This window comes from Gouania willdenowi, chromosome 5 (genome assembly GCF_900634775.1).
Source record: "Gouania willdenowi chromosome 5, fGouWil2.1, whole genome shotgun sequence".
Lineage (NCBI taxonomy): Eukaryota > Metazoa > Chordata > Actinopteri > Blenniiformes > Gobiesocidae > Gouania > Gouania willdenowi.
The window spans coordinates 37,501-54,665 of record NC_041048.1 but is presented as its reverse complement, the minus strand read 5'-3'; the positions used below and the strand labels follow the sequence as shown (position 1 = coordinate 54,665).

At 37.5% G+C, this 17,165-nt stretch overlaps 1 protein-coding gene across 2 annotated transcripts in view; it reads right to left on the bottom strand.

Annotated features, from left to right (window-relative positions):
- The window catches only part of ano9b (anoctamin 9b), a 52,647-nt gene that overhangs the window by 23,612 nt on the left and 11,870 nt on the right, over positions 1–17,165 (bottom strand). The window contains exons 2-15 of one of the 2 annotated variants that reach the window (XM_028447752.1): positions 16,523–16,588; positions 15,706–15,831; positions 15,501–15,640; positions 13,628–13,677; positions 13,394–13,452; positions 11,053–11,132; positions 10,739–10,873; positions 10,567–10,660; positions 7,685–7,745; positions 7,536–7,618; positions 7,221–7,325; positions 2,558–2,722; positions 2,434–2,470; positions 611–722 (exon numbers count right to left, since the gene is read on the bottom strand). In XM_028447752.1, coding sequence (XP_028303553.1) covers positions 611–722; positions 2,434–2,470; positions 2,558–2,722; positions 7,221–7,325; positions 7,536–7,618; positions 7,685–7,745; positions 10,567–10,660; positions 10,739–10,873; positions 11,053–11,132; positions 13,394–13,452; positions 13,628–13,677; positions 15,501–15,640; positions 15,706–15,831; positions 16,523–16,588 — 1,313 coding nt within the window. The remainder of the gene's footprint in view (positions 1–610; positions 723–2,433; positions 2,471–2,557; positions 2,723–7,220; positions 7,326–7,535; positions 7,619–7,684; positions 7,746–10,566; positions 10,661–10,738; positions 10,874–11,052; positions 11,133–13,393; positions 13,453–13,627; positions 13,678–15,500; positions 15,641–15,705; positions 15,832–16,522; positions 16,589–17,165) is intronic. The other variant, XM_028447754.1, reaches the window with a different exon arrangement.

Genomic DNA, 17,165 nt, shown 5'->3' with positions numbered 1-17,165 from the left:
GGAAGAGATTCATCACCTTTATAATAAATGCTGACTAGGCACTGGGAGTGAGGCCCAAGGCCAAGACAGACTGACTTGATAATATTGTATCATGTTTTTCTGCAGTCAGTGTCTTCTCCTCGTTCTTCTCTCTCTGCTCTGTTTCAGGTGAAGCTGATGTCAGTTCCTGATCTGTGGTTCACGGCTCAACTAGTCTGGAACACTCTGATGTTCTATCTCTCTATCCTGTTCTGTTGGTCCTTCTGTCCACTAACCCCAACCAGTCCACGCAGATGGCTGCCACCTCTGAACCTGGTTCTAACAGAGATTTATTCTTGTGAGTTGAGTTTTCTTCCCACTGTCGCTAAATGCTTGTTCATCTGGATCTTGTTGAGTTCTTTCTTTCTTACTATCCACTTTTTTTGTTAAGCGCTTTGAGATGACTTTGTTGTAATTTGTGCTATATAAATTAAGTTGAACTTAGTTGAATCTAATGTTTGGAAGGTTGAACACAGACGCGTATGATCCACCTGAACCACCAGGTCTAAGAGGCTCCGCCTCCTGTTTTACCTGCAGCTCACGTTATAATTTTAGGAGGAAGTGGTGATTACAGGTGAGTGTTAATGAGTACCTGCCCAGAAAAAAAGCCACGTAGAAAAGAGACGAGAAGAGGGTGAAGAACTGGAAAGTGAACATCTTCACAGTGAAGCTCCTCTCTGTAGCAGCCAGGGAGTTGGTCTTCTCTACGTTCATAAAAACACATGGAAACAGGAAGTGATTTATTAACATCATCATCATCATCATTATTATTAATAATAATAAACATTCATTATCACTGAATCCATTTCATACAATAAAATATAAAAAATATACACTGTAATATTATAAACATCTGCTGTCATATTAAAATATTTGCTGTAATTTTATAAATGTACACTGTAATATTATAAACATCTGCTGTAATATTATAAACATACACTGTAATATTATAAACATCTGCTGTAATATAAATATACAATGTAATATTATAAACATCTGCTGTAATATTATAAATATCTGCTGTAATATTCAAATATCTGCTGTAATATAAATGTACACTGTAATATTATAAACATTTGCTGTAATATAAATATACCCTGTAATATTATACATATCTGTTGTAATATTATAAATGTACAGATATTACAAATATCTGCTGTATTAATATAAATATACACTGTAATGCTAAAAATATCTACTGTAATATTATAAATATATATTGTAATAATATATATTTCTGCTATAATATTGTAAATATCAGCTGTAATGTTGTACATATCTGCTGTAATATTATATACACTGAAATATTATACATATTTGTTGTAATATTATAAATATCTGCTGTAATATAAATATATGCTGTAACAATAGAAATATTTGCTGTAATATTATAAACACTGTAATATTATAAATATCTGCTGTAATATTGTAAATATACACTGTAATATTATAAACATCATCTGTAAAATTATAAATATCAGCTGTAATATTATAAACATCAGCTGTAATATTATACATATCTGCTGTAATATTAAATATACTGTAATATTATAAATATATGCTGTAGTATTGTAAATATACACTGTAACATTCTAAACATCTGCTGTAATAATGTAAATATACACTAATATTACAAATATCTGCTGTAATATTATAAATATACATTGTAATATAAATATCTACTGTAACATTGTAAATATACATTGTAATATAATAAATATCTACTGTAATATTATAAACATCAGCTGTAACAAACATGTGCTCAGTAAACAGCGAATCGTTTAGAACAGAAGTTCATGGTCGTGACCCCATTTTGATATCAAACATTTCTGGCGAACCAAGAGACTTTTTTTCTAGAAATAGTTTTTGATCATGTTTGTGATATTGTGTTCTGAGTCGCCAGGATTAGATTAGATGTTACATTTACATTTGACAAAGTAAAGCTATAGAATACAGTGAAAACAGTGACCATCGTTATTTCTCTGCACATTTTCAGTGTCAAAGAATAAACAGTTGTTTACTTGTTATTAAACATTTTCTTAAACATGTTCTTTAACATGTTCTTAAACTTGTTATTAAACGTGTTATTAAAGTTGTTATTAAATATGTTCTTAAATGTGTTCTAAAACGTGTTCTTAAACGCATTCTTAAACGCGTTCTTAAATGTGTTATTAAACATGTTCTTAAACGTGTTATTAAACGCGTTCTTAAATGTGTTATTAAACATGTTCTTAAACATGGTCTTAAACGTGATCTTAAACGTTTTCTTAAATGTTTTCTTAACCATGTTCTTTAATGTGTTCATAAACATGTTCTTAAACGTGTTCTTAAACATGTTATTAAATGTGGTCTTAAACTTGTTTTTTAACGTGTTCCTTAACATGTTCTTAATCGTGTTTTTTAACGTGTTCTTACCGATGTCACAGAGCCGTTGGGACACCCACCTGTTCACCTGCAGAGGAAATATTAGAAAAACCTTTCAATAATTAAATGTTCCTGATTGACGAACCAATGAAATTACTCTGTTTAATGTTTTTACCCGAGTCATGATCTGAATGGTGATGTAATGCAGCACAGCTCCTAGCATCACAGCTACGCTGTTAGCATGATCTCTGAGAAACTCCCACTGACACTCAGACAGCAACGGAGCAGCAACCACACGGAATATCACCAGAGCATGAGCTATGCCTATGATCAGCATCAACTGGAACACATTAACATTATTATTATTATTATTATCTGTTAGGATCAGTTATTGTTTTGTGTGTAGCCCTTGTGGTCCTTTTTTAGTTTTTCGGAGAGTATTTGTTTATTCTGTTTTTGAGTCTGGGGTCTTGGCCCTAATCTACAAATCCAGATAATTATATCCTGGATTAAACTCCGTTAGTGGGATTCACCTAACCAAACATTACCTGTCAGAGAGAAGCTGTCCTATGAAGGTCGATAACAACACGCTAATTTAAGCCAAGTGTTTTCAGCTTCGGTACGTGCGCGTTCACATAAAAGGGGTGGAGCTTGCAGCGTCTGACCAATCACTGGAGAACCTAGCAGATTGAGCGTCTTTACAGGAGGAACAGTTTATGATCTTAAATAAATATAATAAATATAAATTCATGATGACAGTGAAGAGCAACAGGGTTAGTGCAGCGCACCAGGAGGCGGAGCTTTTATACTCGATCAGATCTGATCTACTTCATAACATGGTACCGACCAGGTTAGGTGTTCAGCTTAAGTTTAAAATGATGAATAATTAAAATCCATAATTCAGACCAAAAACAACCTGTTGTTACAGAAAAGACAGGAATAAAAGAACTCAGACAGGAAGCTGCTGATACTGTTAATGTGTAAAAGTGAGAGATTATTGATCATATTAATCCTTTGGATGATAAACAGACAGAGCTCTGCAGCTAAACTTTATTACAGCACACACGTGTTTCTATTCAGGTAGATCTATTTATTACTCACTGGGATGAGAACACATTGTTTACTGTAGTATGTTCCTGATGATGATGTCAGACTCACTATAGCGTAGGAATTAATGAATAAATGACGTCACCAGTCTGTGCATACGTAGACACAGACTTCATCAGGTGACTGTAGATCAGTCTATCAGATATAAATCTACGTTTACTAAATTATGCCATCGGTGAATGAAATAATTAATTTATACATTAATAATCTTTTTTTCCTAAACTCAGCCGCCAGATCTGCACCAACCAGGATCATCTAACAATGGGCAGGTTGTTTTCTAAGAGATCTGATTGGTCAGGAGGCGGGGCTTTAGCACTTGCTAAGATTCGAGCCAGAGCAAAACCTGGTTCTGACCAGGTCAGTCATTCAGCCTAAGTTACCATGGTGATTTAGCTCTGTAAGACGTTAGCAAGCTTCAGGGTCTAGCACACACTGATTAAGTCCTGGAAGTTAGCGCGAGAAGAGCTAATCTAGATTAGTAACATAGGCTCTAGATTTTAACTCTTGTCTTTGTGTTCCAGATAATCCTGCACCACGGGTGCACACTTGGTCTTCAGCCACCATGGGAGCACACTTGGTCTTCAGCCTCCACAGGTGCACACTTGGTCTTCGGCCACCATGGGTGCACACTTGGTCTTCAGCCTCCACAGGTGCACACTTGGTCTTCGGCCACCATGGGTGCACACTTGGTCTTCAGCCACCACGGGTGGACACTTGGTCTTCGGCCACCATGGGTGCACACTTGGTCTTCGGCCACCATGGGTGCACACTTGGTCTTCAGCCTCCATGGGTGCACACTTGGTCTTCAGCCACCATGGGTGCACACTTGGTCTTCGGCCACCATGGGTGCACACTTGGTCTTCAGCCTCCATGGGTGCACACTTGGTCTTCGGCCACCATGGGTGCACACTTGGTCTTCAGCCTCCATGGGTGCACACTTGGTCTTCAGCCACCATGGGTGCACACTTGGTCGCTGCTCAAGCCTTTTTCTATTCATAGTTTTCTCTGAGTTGCTAACATTTGTCTGGTATACATCACTCATTCATACACTGACAGCCAACCTGAGGGAACGCATCTTACGCATTATATCGGTATACGCAGGGCGCACATGAGTGGCGTCACGGGACGTCATGTGACTTTCCGTTTTCAGTACAGAATGATTTTATTTTGGTCTTTTGGGGAATTGAAGGGGAGCTGAGTACATGACAGATACCAACTCCAGGAAAAAGACTGAGAAAGCTGTAAATATTGTACAAAGAACTGTACGTAGATCTGGTGTCTGTAAATCCATTTTTTGCACTTTTTGGGCGGACCTGCACATTAAAGTCACCCAACACGAGTCTGACTAAGCCATATAAGTTTTTTGGTGTCGAACCCACTAAAGTTTGCGCTAGAGAACAACTATACCGGTGTTTTGTGTAGCTTTTAACTGCAATAACCGACGCAGTATTCAAACCAGATTCTGTGGTATTACTTTTCACAAGTAAGATTGAACAATACTTTTGGTTTATTTATCATTTATTATAGTAAGTAATTTATTTATAAAGTGCTTTTTGCAGATAAAATCACAAAGTGCTGTACAGCAAGTGTAACATCATAATAGAATAATAAACCATGTACATAAACATCATAAAAGGATAAAAACATTTAAAATCCAGTAACTAAAAGCTTTTCTGTAAAGTAAAGACTTCAACAGTTTTTAAAAGTAACCACACAGTTGAGCTCCCTGAGAGACTGGTGCAGGTTATTCCAGAGTCTGGAACACCAGGTCTCCTCTGGTTTTACATTTAGTTTTAGGGTCTTTAGGAGACCCTGGTCTGAAGACTGAAGACTTCACCCTGAAGTGTAGGGGTACAACAAGTCTGAGATATATTGAGGGGTCTGACCATGTAACGCTCATGTAATGTAATAACTAATATTTATAGTTTATTCTAAACTTCACTAGAACCAGTGCAGAGTAGAAAGAATGGTGGTAATGTGGGATGTTCTAGAAGCACCAGTTAAAAGTCTGACAGCAGCGTCTGTACGATCTGGAGTCTGTTTAGGGTCGACTTATTAAAACATGTCAAATTACAATAGTTAATGTGTGATGATATAAATGTGTGTATGACCAGTTCTAGATCTGATTTTAATAATAAATGTCTGACTTTAGAGATATTTGTCAGATGATAAAACAGTTTTTAGTCAGTAGATGACAGTGACCCTCCAAAGACATTGATTTGTATATATTATATCATATTATGTCATAGTAACTAACGTTATTCTAACTAACTTTCTCTCTCTCTGTGTGTGTTTTCTTCTTCTCCACATGTTGAAGGTTCCCAGTGATGTTGAAGGTTCCCAGTGATACAGGGTTGAGGAGGCGATGGAAGATGTTTTAAATGTTTTAAAGGAGGTTTAGTTTCTACTAATTCATCAGTTTTCTGTAGTGAACACTTTAAACCTGATCATTATGACAGGACGGGTCAGATTATCAGTTTAGAGATGATGTGACCACATCTACTTCACATGATGTCATCTACACAGAGTAGGTGTATTTTTACTCTATATGCTAACAGAGATATCTATGATTCATATGGAAAACTAAAGTTAATATTTTTTTTTTACCGTTAGTTCTTTCTGCACGTTTAGGAATTAGTGATTTTAATCTTTTTTTTAACCAAAGAACATCTTTTCATTGAAAAAGTCTTTGAAGCCTATATTAACAATAATATTATATCATATTTATATACTGTAGAAGTATAATATTATTAATAAAAACATTGTGTCTGATAAATGAAAATAAACAATCAAACTTGTTTCTTTAATGAAATATCAAATTAATTCATTTAAACATTTACCAATATATCATAGCCTACCACGTCTTTGTTAGAGCATAATACAAAGTATTTTAGCATGAAAGCTCATATTTTTCCATACTGACAGCATCCTGTATCATAACTAAATCTCTGCCGTTTGTAACAAATTAAACCGTGTGAAAATCAGGTAAAAATTATGGGAGTTATGATGATTATTGTAATTAGAGATACACCTTCCTCAGTAGAAATAAATGCATTATAGACCTGTCCAAGATGGCGGCCGCACTGATACTCCAATAGGCAGCGTCAGTCTATGAGGCATCTATGTATATAATGTCTATGTTTTATTTGAGTGCCTGAACACAGAATGATTGCTGGTTGTTCTCCATGTTCTCCTCCACGTGTCTTTTTGGATTTAGTTTTTTGTTGCCTTTAGAATAAAAATGGAGGTTCTATTACCAACGTTCTCCCTGCTGCCTCCACCGTCTCTAGATTTGGGTCCACATCCACACTTTATGACATTATCATCAAATCATCAGAGCATGATCTATTCTTATGATCAGCATCAACTGGAGCATTATATTATTATCATGATGATCATCTGACATGAACAGTAAACACCTCAGTTAATAACTCAGATTTAAACCTATGAACTAAACCTAAACATATGCTCATTACCCAGATGTTATAATGAACATGTATCCATTGATCAATAGTTTGTAATCACATCTATGTTCTAGATGTTTCCCTCTTCCAACACACCTGATTGAAATGACCAGGATGGTCATCAGGATTCTGCAGAGCTTGATGATGAGGTCATCATTTGAATCAGGAGTGTTGGAAGAGGGAAACATCTAGAACATGCTGGATAGAGGCTCATGAGGACCAGGATTGAGGACCCCTGATATACATCATAGAGTAAATAATGTTTACCATGAGAGTGACCAGGACCAGAACCAACGTGCTGCGTAGATACGAGTGTCTGAACTGTTTGGGTTTACAGTTTGTATCATTAACAATCTCCATGATCAGCTCCTCCTGTTAACACACACACACACACACACACACACACACACACACACACACACACACACACACACACACACACACACACACACACACACACACACACACACACACACACACAGTGATTCTACAGCTGTTATATATTATATATAATGCTCATAGCTCCATGTCAAGAGGACGGCCCCTTGTGTTGAAAACCACAGTAAAAGAAGCTCCACCCACCTCCTCCTCACACCAGTCGTAAACCTTCCATTTAGAAACGTGTCTCGCTCTGTGTCTCTTCCACAGCTCCAAGAACAAGGTGGCTGGAAAAGTTCATCATCATCATCACCACCATCACCACCATCATCATCATCATCTTCATCACTTACCCCAGATAGCCATGAACATAGCAAAGGCCACGGTTCCTTCATTATCAAATAAGTGACTGATCTGAAACACAAACACTGGATCAGAGAAACTTTCACCTCCTATAATTATTCATTCACAGTTTTATTGTTAAATATTTTATTCACCTGTTAAATATTTTATTTTGTGTGCCTGCACGTTACACACGATACGTACATTACGCACATTTCTCCCCCCCAGACTCCTGACACGCCCACTGCACAAAAATATATGCGTAGGAACATGTTCTTTTTCCTTAGTGTAGGAACATGTTTTGTTAGCTTAGCATAGGAACACGTTCTGTTAGCTTAGCGTAGGAACATGTTTTGTTAGCTTAGCATAGGAACACGTACTGTTAGCTTAGCGTAGGAAGACGTACTGTTACCTTAGCGTAGGAACACGTACTGTTAGTTTAGCGTAGGAACACGTACTGTTACCTTAGCGTAGGAACACGTACTGTTAGCTTAGCGTAGGAAGACGTACTGTTACCTTAGCGTAGGAACACGTACTGTTAGTTTAGCGTAGGAACATGTACTGTTACCTTAGCGTAGGAACACGTTCTGCTACCTTAGCGTAGGAACACGTTCTGTTACCTTAGCGTAGGAACACGTACTGTTAGCTTAGCGTAGGAAGACGTACTGTTACCTTAGCGTAGGAACACGTACTGTTACCTTAGCGTAGGAACACGTACTGTTAGCTTAGCGTAGGAACACGTACTGTTACCTTAGCGTAGGAACACGTACTGTTAGCTTAGCGTAGGAACACGTACTGTTACCTAAGCGTAGGAACACGTACTGTTACCTTAGCGTAGGAACACGTACTGTTACCTTAGCGTAGGAACACGTACTATTAGCTTAGCGTGGGAACACGTACTGTTAGCTTAGCATAGGAACACGTACTGTTACCTAAGCGCAGGAACACGTACTGTTACCTAAGCATAGGAACACGTACTGTTAGCTTAGCATAGGAACACGTTCTGTTACCTTAGCGTAGGAACATGTTCTGTTACCTTCGCGTAGGAACACGTACTGTTAGCTTACGAAGGAACACGTACTGTTACCTTAGCGTAGGAACACGTACTGTTAGCTTAGCGTAGGAAGACGTACTGTTACCTTAGCGTAGGAAGACGTACTGTTACCTTAGCGTAGGAACACGTACTGTTAGCTTAGCGTAGGAACACATACTGTTACCTTAGCGTAGGAATGCGTACTGTTAGCTTAGCGTAGGAACACGTACTGTTACCTTAGCGTAGGAACACATACTGTTACCTTAGCGTAGGAACGCGTACTGTTAGCTTAGCGTAGGAACATGTTTTGCTAGCTTAGCGTAAGAACACGTACTGTTACCTTAGCGTAGGAAGACGTACTGTTACCTTAGCGTAGGAACACGTACTGTTACCTTAGCGTAGGAACACATACTGTTACCTTAGCGTAGGAACGCGTACTGTTAGCTTAGCGTAGGAACATGTTTTGCTAGCTTAGCGTAAGAACACGTACTGTTACCTTAGCGTAGGAACACGTACTGTTACCTAAGCGTAGGAACACGTACTGTTAGCTTAGCGTAGGAACACGTACTGTTACCTTAGCGTAGGAACACGTACTGTTAGCTGTTTGCTGCAGGTACGTTGTAGTGTTGTTTGTTTAGTGAACGTCTTGAAACTAAAGGCAGTAAATGTCCAACTATAGGAGCCGAAAACCGGAGCCATTGATTGTCTGAAACGAAGCCCTTTACGGACTGAACCACAGAATTGGTAAACTTAAATTAGCTTAGCTTAGCTGCTACCGCTGCTCTTTGGTTGGCACATTTAATAACATCTTGTATGCCTTCTTTCTCTAATTATGATCTATTGACTGAAATGTTGGATTTATAGTTTATTCTCATGGCTGTGTTGATGAGAATTAATGCACTTTAAACACTTTAAACCAGTTCCTGGTTATCAATGCACTTTAATGCAGTCCAGTCAATCACTAATGAATTGATTAGTATTACAAATATTATAATTACTTGAATCATATTTATATACCATGAACCAATTATATTGTACAATATTTGATTATTGAAATACTGTTAAATATATTACAGCTTGTGTTATGGAGCACCAGTATGTTTGAATGTTTCTTAATGTGTGTACAACACTGACCAGTTGATGGTGAACTAGAACCTAGTCTGGGAACTAAACTGAAGATTCTACCTGGACTGAACAAACTGACCCTCCACTGCTCTGGTCACTGGTAGGAGGCTCCTTTGTGCAACCGCTCTTTTTCTTGTTTTTCCCCCTTCACAACCCACTAAAGGGCCACACACCTCATATACATCCACTAAAGGGCCACACACCTCATATACATCCACTAAAGGGCCACACACCTCATATACATTCATCTCCTATACTTGGACTTCTATGGACTTGGAACTCTGGTTGGACATTTATGGACTATGCGTGCGACACAATCATTGGATGCCCACTGACACCAAGATAATGTATATATTGTATTTTTCTGTGTATGGCCATTTGTATAATGTCTATTGTAGTAAATGTCTAAATGTTGGTTAATCCAATTTAATTATCACAATATAAGGTATCACCAAAAATCAGAACTGTGCTCAGTGTCTTTACTGTCCACTCCTTGAGTTAAATCTAGGCTTCTGACTCTAGCCCAAATAATAATAATAATAATAATAATAATAATAATAATAATAATAATAATAATAATATTAATAATAATAATAATAATAATAATAATAATAATAATTGTATCGCTATCTGTTTGTACCAAACCTGTACTTAAATGTAAGATAGCGTACATGCTACATTAGCGTATGAACACGTTCTGTTAGCTTAGCGTAGCGTAGGAACACGGACTGTTACCTTAGCGTAGGAACATGTGTCTGAAAGTTCCCATACTCTGCACATCTTGTCACAGCGAGGACACATTATGATGCTGGAGTTACAAACTTCCTTTCTGTGGATTAAAAAATAAAAATGATTGATTATTGTAATGTTGTATTGATAATATGAAGAACCTTTTTAAATGACTCACATTAAAGGGTTGGTGTTGAAGAAGGCGATCCCAAAGAGGAACACGATGACACCAATAACAGCAGCTGGAACCAACAGTTTGGTATAAAAACCCAACCACAGGTAATATAAGGCCACTTTCTCCCCAAAATAAGACCTGGAAGGTAAAACACATTATTTAACACATTCTTTATTACTTAATGTCATAAAATTGTGCTGAACGTTAGTTTAAAACACATCTGTTTTAAATGGAAACTTATACTGTTCAATCTGCTGGTTTGCATCATTTTTTAAACATTATAAGAACAATATATACGTTTATAAACAAACACTCACTTGATTTGTTCGGTGGGTTGTCGAGTGAACAGAGCCGACCATCGAGCCCACTTCTTCTTCAGCTTCTTCTGATCCTCTTTCTAAGAGTCATGACCCAAATAAAACATGTTACGTGTTGTTTTAGTGTGAAAAGATCTCAATGTAAATCTAGTCATACAGAAGACTTTGGATTCACCAAATGACCATTTGTTTATCTCCATATTTTTTACCTTTGTTTATTTGTTTGTTCGCAGGATTACAGAACATAATTTAAACCAAAGATAAACCTTAAGCTATTGAAGATTCCTTTACATTTTGGAAAAGATCCATAGCAATCTACTGATTCAGGATCTGTATTTCTCATTACTGGTCAAATTATCAAAAATCATATCTCAGTTTGTAATTTAATGATCTTTGACTTAGTTATGTTGGATTGGTTTATCAATTATCAGTTTCATCTGATCAATTATTTGTATTAATATATGTGTGTCTATACTTTGTGACCTACTGTATGTTATTAATGGGATATAAATTAGTGTGAATGATCCTGGTACCATGATCACACTAGCTTAGAGCTAGCGGCAGTGCTAATGCACTAGCTTAGAGCTAGCAGCAGTGCTAACGCACCAGCTTAGAGCTAGCAGCAGTGCTAATACACTAGCTTACAGCTAGCAGCAGTACTAACACATTAGCTTAGAGCTAGCAGCAGTGCTAATACACTACCTTAGAGTTAGCGGCAGTGCTATCCTACTAGCTTAGAGCTAGCAGCAGTGCTATCCAACTAGCCTAGAGCTAGTAGCAGTGCTAATACACTAGCTTAGAGCTAGCAGTAGTGCTAATACACTAGCTTAGAGCGAGCAGCAGTGATATCCAACTAGCTTAGAGCTAGCAGCATTGCCAATTCACTACCTTAGAGCTAGCAGCAGTGCAAACACACTAGCTTAGAGCTAGCAGCATTACTAACACATTAACTTAGAGCTAACAGCAGTGCTAACACACTAGCTTAGAGCTAGCAGCAGTGTTAACACACTAGCTTAGAGCTAGCAGCAGTGCTATCCAACTAGCTTAGAGCTAGCAGCAGTGCCAATACACTAGCTTAGAGCTAGCAGCAGTGCTAACACACTAGCCTAAAGCTAGCAGCAGTACTAACACATGAGCTTAGAGCTAGCAGCAGTGCTACCCAACTAGCTTAGAGCTAGCAGCAGTGCCAATACACTAGCTTACAGCGAGCAGCAGTACTAACACACGAGCTTAGTGCTAGCAGCAGTGTTAGCACACTAGCTTAGAGCTAGCAGTAGTGCTAACACACTAGCTTAGAGCTCACAGCAGTACTAACACATTAGCATAGAGTTAGCAGAAGTGCTAATATACTAGCTTACAGCTAGCAGCAGTGCTAACACACTAGCTTAGAGCTAGCAGCAGTGCTAATACACTAGCTTAGAGCTAGTAGCAGTGGTAACACATTAGCATAGAGCTAGCAGCAGTGCTGACACACTAGCTTAGAGCGAGCAGCAGTGCTATCCAACTAGCTTACATCTAGCAGCAGTGCTAATACATTAGTTTACAGCTAGCAGCAGTGCTAACACACTAGCTTAAAGCTAGCAGCAGTGCTAATACACTAGCTTACAGCTAGCAGCAGTGCTAACATACTAGCTTAGAGCGAGCAGTAGTGCTATCCAACTAGCTTAGAGCTAGCAGCAGTGCTAATACACTAGCTTACAGCAGTGCTAATATACTAGCTTACAGCTAGCAGCAGTGCTAACACACTAGCTTAGAGCTATCAGCAGTGCTAATACACTAGCTTACAGCTAGCAGCAGTGCTAACACACTAGCTTAAAGCTAGCAGCAGTGCTAATACACTAGCTTACAGCTAGCAGCAGTGCTAACACACTAGCTTAGAGCGAGCAGCAGTGCTAATACACTAGCTTACAGCAGTGCTAATATGCTAGCTTACAGCTAGCAGCAGTGCTAACACACTAGCTTAGAGCGAGCAGCAGTGCTAATACACTAGCTTACAGCTAGCAGCAGTGCTAACACATGAGCTTAAAGCTAGCAGCAGTGCTAACACACTACCTTAGAGCGAGTAGCAGTGCTAGCCAACTAGCTTAGAGCTAGCAGCAGTGCTAATACACTAGCTTACAACAGTGCTAATACACTAGCTTACAGCTAGCAGCGGTACGAACACACTAGCTTAAAGCTAGCAGCAGTGCTAATACACTAGCTTACAGCTAACAGCAGTGCTAATACACTAGCTTAAAGCTAGCAGCAGTGCTAATACACTAGCTTACAGCTAGCAGCAGTGCTAATACACTAGCTTACAGCTAACAGCAGTGCTAACACACTAGCTAACAACTGAACCCACCTCATGGAGACAAAACATAGTTTCAAAAACATCTTTTTTCAGCAGCTCCTTTAGATCCTCTAGAAAAGAAAAGAAGGAGATGTTTGGATTGTGTTTGTGTCGATTCATTCCCTGCACAAACATCATATTTACCTACATACTAGCTTAGCGCTAAACATCGCTCACTTTGTATTTGTTCACTTAAAGATGGATTAATCAAAGTAAATATCTTTCTGAATACTTTAAATGACTTACCTCCTGTGTTGATATAGGTATGATTTAGAATGAAGTTAACAATGCGAATCCTGGAATAAGATCAAAAATAAAATCAAGCACCTGTAGTGTAATCACTTTCTTATCAATCCTCAATTAGCAGCTAGAATACAATGATCAATAAATAAATGGTTAAAATTAAATATTAAACAGCCATCACCTGTCTGTTGTTTTTGTTGGTGGGCAAATGTAAAATGTTTCCCTCTCCCTCATTTTCCTGCTTGCTGCTCTTTTGTTTTGTTTTAATCTAACATGAGCCTCTATCAGCATCTGGATCCTGAATCTAATCATGGAATTGATTATCTGCTCTTTCTTCGCTTTTTGTCAAATCTCTACTAGAAGGACGGGCAATGGGAGAGTTCACAAGTCCTGAGGACGTGGAAGACGTCCACCACCAGATGAGAATGTATTATATCGGGTCTTCTGCTGATTGGATCTGGCATTTTCCTGATCTATTGCAAAATTGGATGACGTTGGCAGCATTGTTGGAAGCCGCAGTTAACGACAAAAGGAGCCAAACTCTCCGAACTCTCTCAGATGGATTCCACCGTGGAATCCAATGATGTGACGAGTATTTTAACTTTACAGTTTGTTTCCGGGGACCGGTTATTAGCTGCTCCGCCCTGTCCTGGTCGCATTAAACAACGCAAATCATCACTTACGGTCTGGAATGATGTCATCAGGATCATTTAAATTTGGTTAATTTAAAGAAAGTTGATCAAAACTCAAAAATCATTAAATCCAGTCAGCAGGGGGAGCTCTAAAAATAAAAGCTTCCCTTCCTGAGGAGGATGTCCCGCCCCTTCTTTTTTACACACTATGGGTTGGATGAGAGCAAGTCTCCCTCCAGTTAGGGAGGCAACACATTCATTAGAGAATTTAGAGTAAAACATAAATAAAGTTACTTTCCCTAGTAACTAGTTACCTTGAAAGGAACGAGTAACTTAAAGTAACTGAGTTACTTTTGAGAAAAGTAACTAGTAACTGTAACTAAGTTACTACTTTAAAGTAACTTGCCCAACACTGCTCGTTCCGCAATACATCCAGTTCAAACTCCTCCTTCTCACACATACAGCCCTTCATAGCTCCTCCTACCTCACAGACTCCACCCCTACACCCCCTCCTCACCCCCCCAGGACCAAGCACCCAACCTGGGGGGACAGATTTATATTTCTTTGTTTTAATCACTGTACTTGTTGTTGTAAAGTGTCTTTGAGTGTATTATTATTATTATTAATAATAATAATAATAATAATAATAATAATAATAATAATAATAATAATAATAATAATAATAATAATAATAATCAATTATTATTCAATATTCCCAGTGTAAATATTTAGTTTGATCTGATCAATACTTTATAGATATGGATAATGTAGTGATGGGGGGGTGTGTCCTTATATAGAGAGTAGGTGGAGCTGTATTACTATACCATATTTACCTTTACATGTGATGGAGTTCCTGACATATTGGAAGATGAACATGGAAGAACAATAAGGACACACCCCCCTCATTACATTATCCATATCTATAAAGTATTGATCAGATCAAACTAAACATTTACAGAGAGAATAATAAATTACTAAAAACAATCTGATTTATTTTAGACCGTAGTGTGTGGGACATTAGTTAAAATGACTCTAAGATGAGACAATGTTTATTATTTTAATGTTACTGTGCAACGATACAGGACAGGAAGCTGTGAGATATAAAGACGTTTTTCATCTAATCATTGTCTGTTTATTTTGGCTTTTAAATGAATATGTCAATAAATCCATCCATCACACAGTAAATGATGACACACCCTAATAGTGGATCCATTCCACAGTGATATGAAAGGTGTGTATATTACCTGGTAGCCTGAGATACTCCATACTTCATATCACCACACCAGTTACATGAGTCGGATACTTTCAGGAGGTATTTGTAGTCCTCAAATATCTCATTGGGAGCACGCAGACCAAAGAAGATTTTATCATCATGTTGGATTTTCTACAAATAAAAGCGTTTTCACTACATGTAACATGAACCACTAAATCCATGAAGAAGTAACTCACAGTGACTTTGATCCTTTTGTTCTGGAGCTGCTCAACAAACGCCTTCTGTCTCCGACTCTTCTGGTCATTTTCCTCCTCCACCTTATTGGCCACCAGCACATAGTCAATTGTCTTCTGGAAACGCTGCTGGAACACAGAACCTCTGATTGGTTTGTTTTTATTCATTCATTTGTTGATTTGACCTTAACCCAGATGTAACGTTTACATTTGTTAGCATTAGCATGTGTGCTAATTTGCTACACCTGTTCTGTAGAAAGTCACAAATGAGATAAGATGTAGGGGGTCCCCAGAAGCCTTCAAGAAACGAAAAATATTTTTTTTTAATAATTTGAGCCAATTTTTGCTTATTTTTATCATTTTTCTACAACTTCACCAAACTCACCATATTTTAACCTATTTTCATCACTTTTTCTTGTCATATTTTTGCTCCTTTTAATGTATTTTTGCTACATTTCTCACATTTCTGACACTTCTACATCACATTTCAATGACTTTTAACCTCTTTTCACCAAATTTCATCATTATTTTTGCCATTTTACCAATCGTCATGCCCATTATATACCAGTTTAAACTAATTGTTCCCACTTTTTAAATGACATTACCCAAAGGGTAATAACCAGCAAACATTGTTTTCATGTGCAGAGAGAACACACTATGAATAATCACTATTAATAGAGCAGAACAAGGACTAAACCATAGAAACATTAAAGATAATAAAACACTAAAACTAAACTAATATGAGTGATTGACAGCATTTAGAGTTTTTAATTTTTAGAGGTTTTTTAAAACTCAACAATAAAGTAAAATGCAAACATACCACATGTGAAAGTGGAGGTTCATGATCAAAGTGTTCCTTCTGTCTGTTCCACAGCTCAACGTTCTCCTGACACACACAATAAAACACATTTATGAAATAAACATCATTTAAAACAAACACCATTTACCCAAATATACAAATACACAAATAGAGATTATGAAACACTTCACAACATAATATCCATTTCAAAATAAAAGTTTTAAAAAAAAGTTGTGAAAATAGAAAACATTTTTCATGAAGACATTAATATTATAACGAATAATAAATCAAACACAATGTCCCAGAGGTGTTGGTTTGTATTCATAGTAAAGTTTAGAATCTGATCAATTACATACATTTCTTAATTTGCATACTAAACTAACTTCTGATACGATATCACAATCAATATCGATCAGATGATCTGATATCAGGAGTCAAACATACTTTTATCATCTATGTTGTAGTGTTATTGTTATAAAAGGAATGATCATGTGACTCCGAGAATCATCTTCAACATTCTAAGAAAACTAACTCTATATATTATGTACAGTGATCTCACTGTATCAGACTATGATCACATGACCACACAAACCCACAGGTTATTGATCACTAATCACTGAACCATAAAACAGTCTAAGGCACCGCCTGTATTTATATTACATAA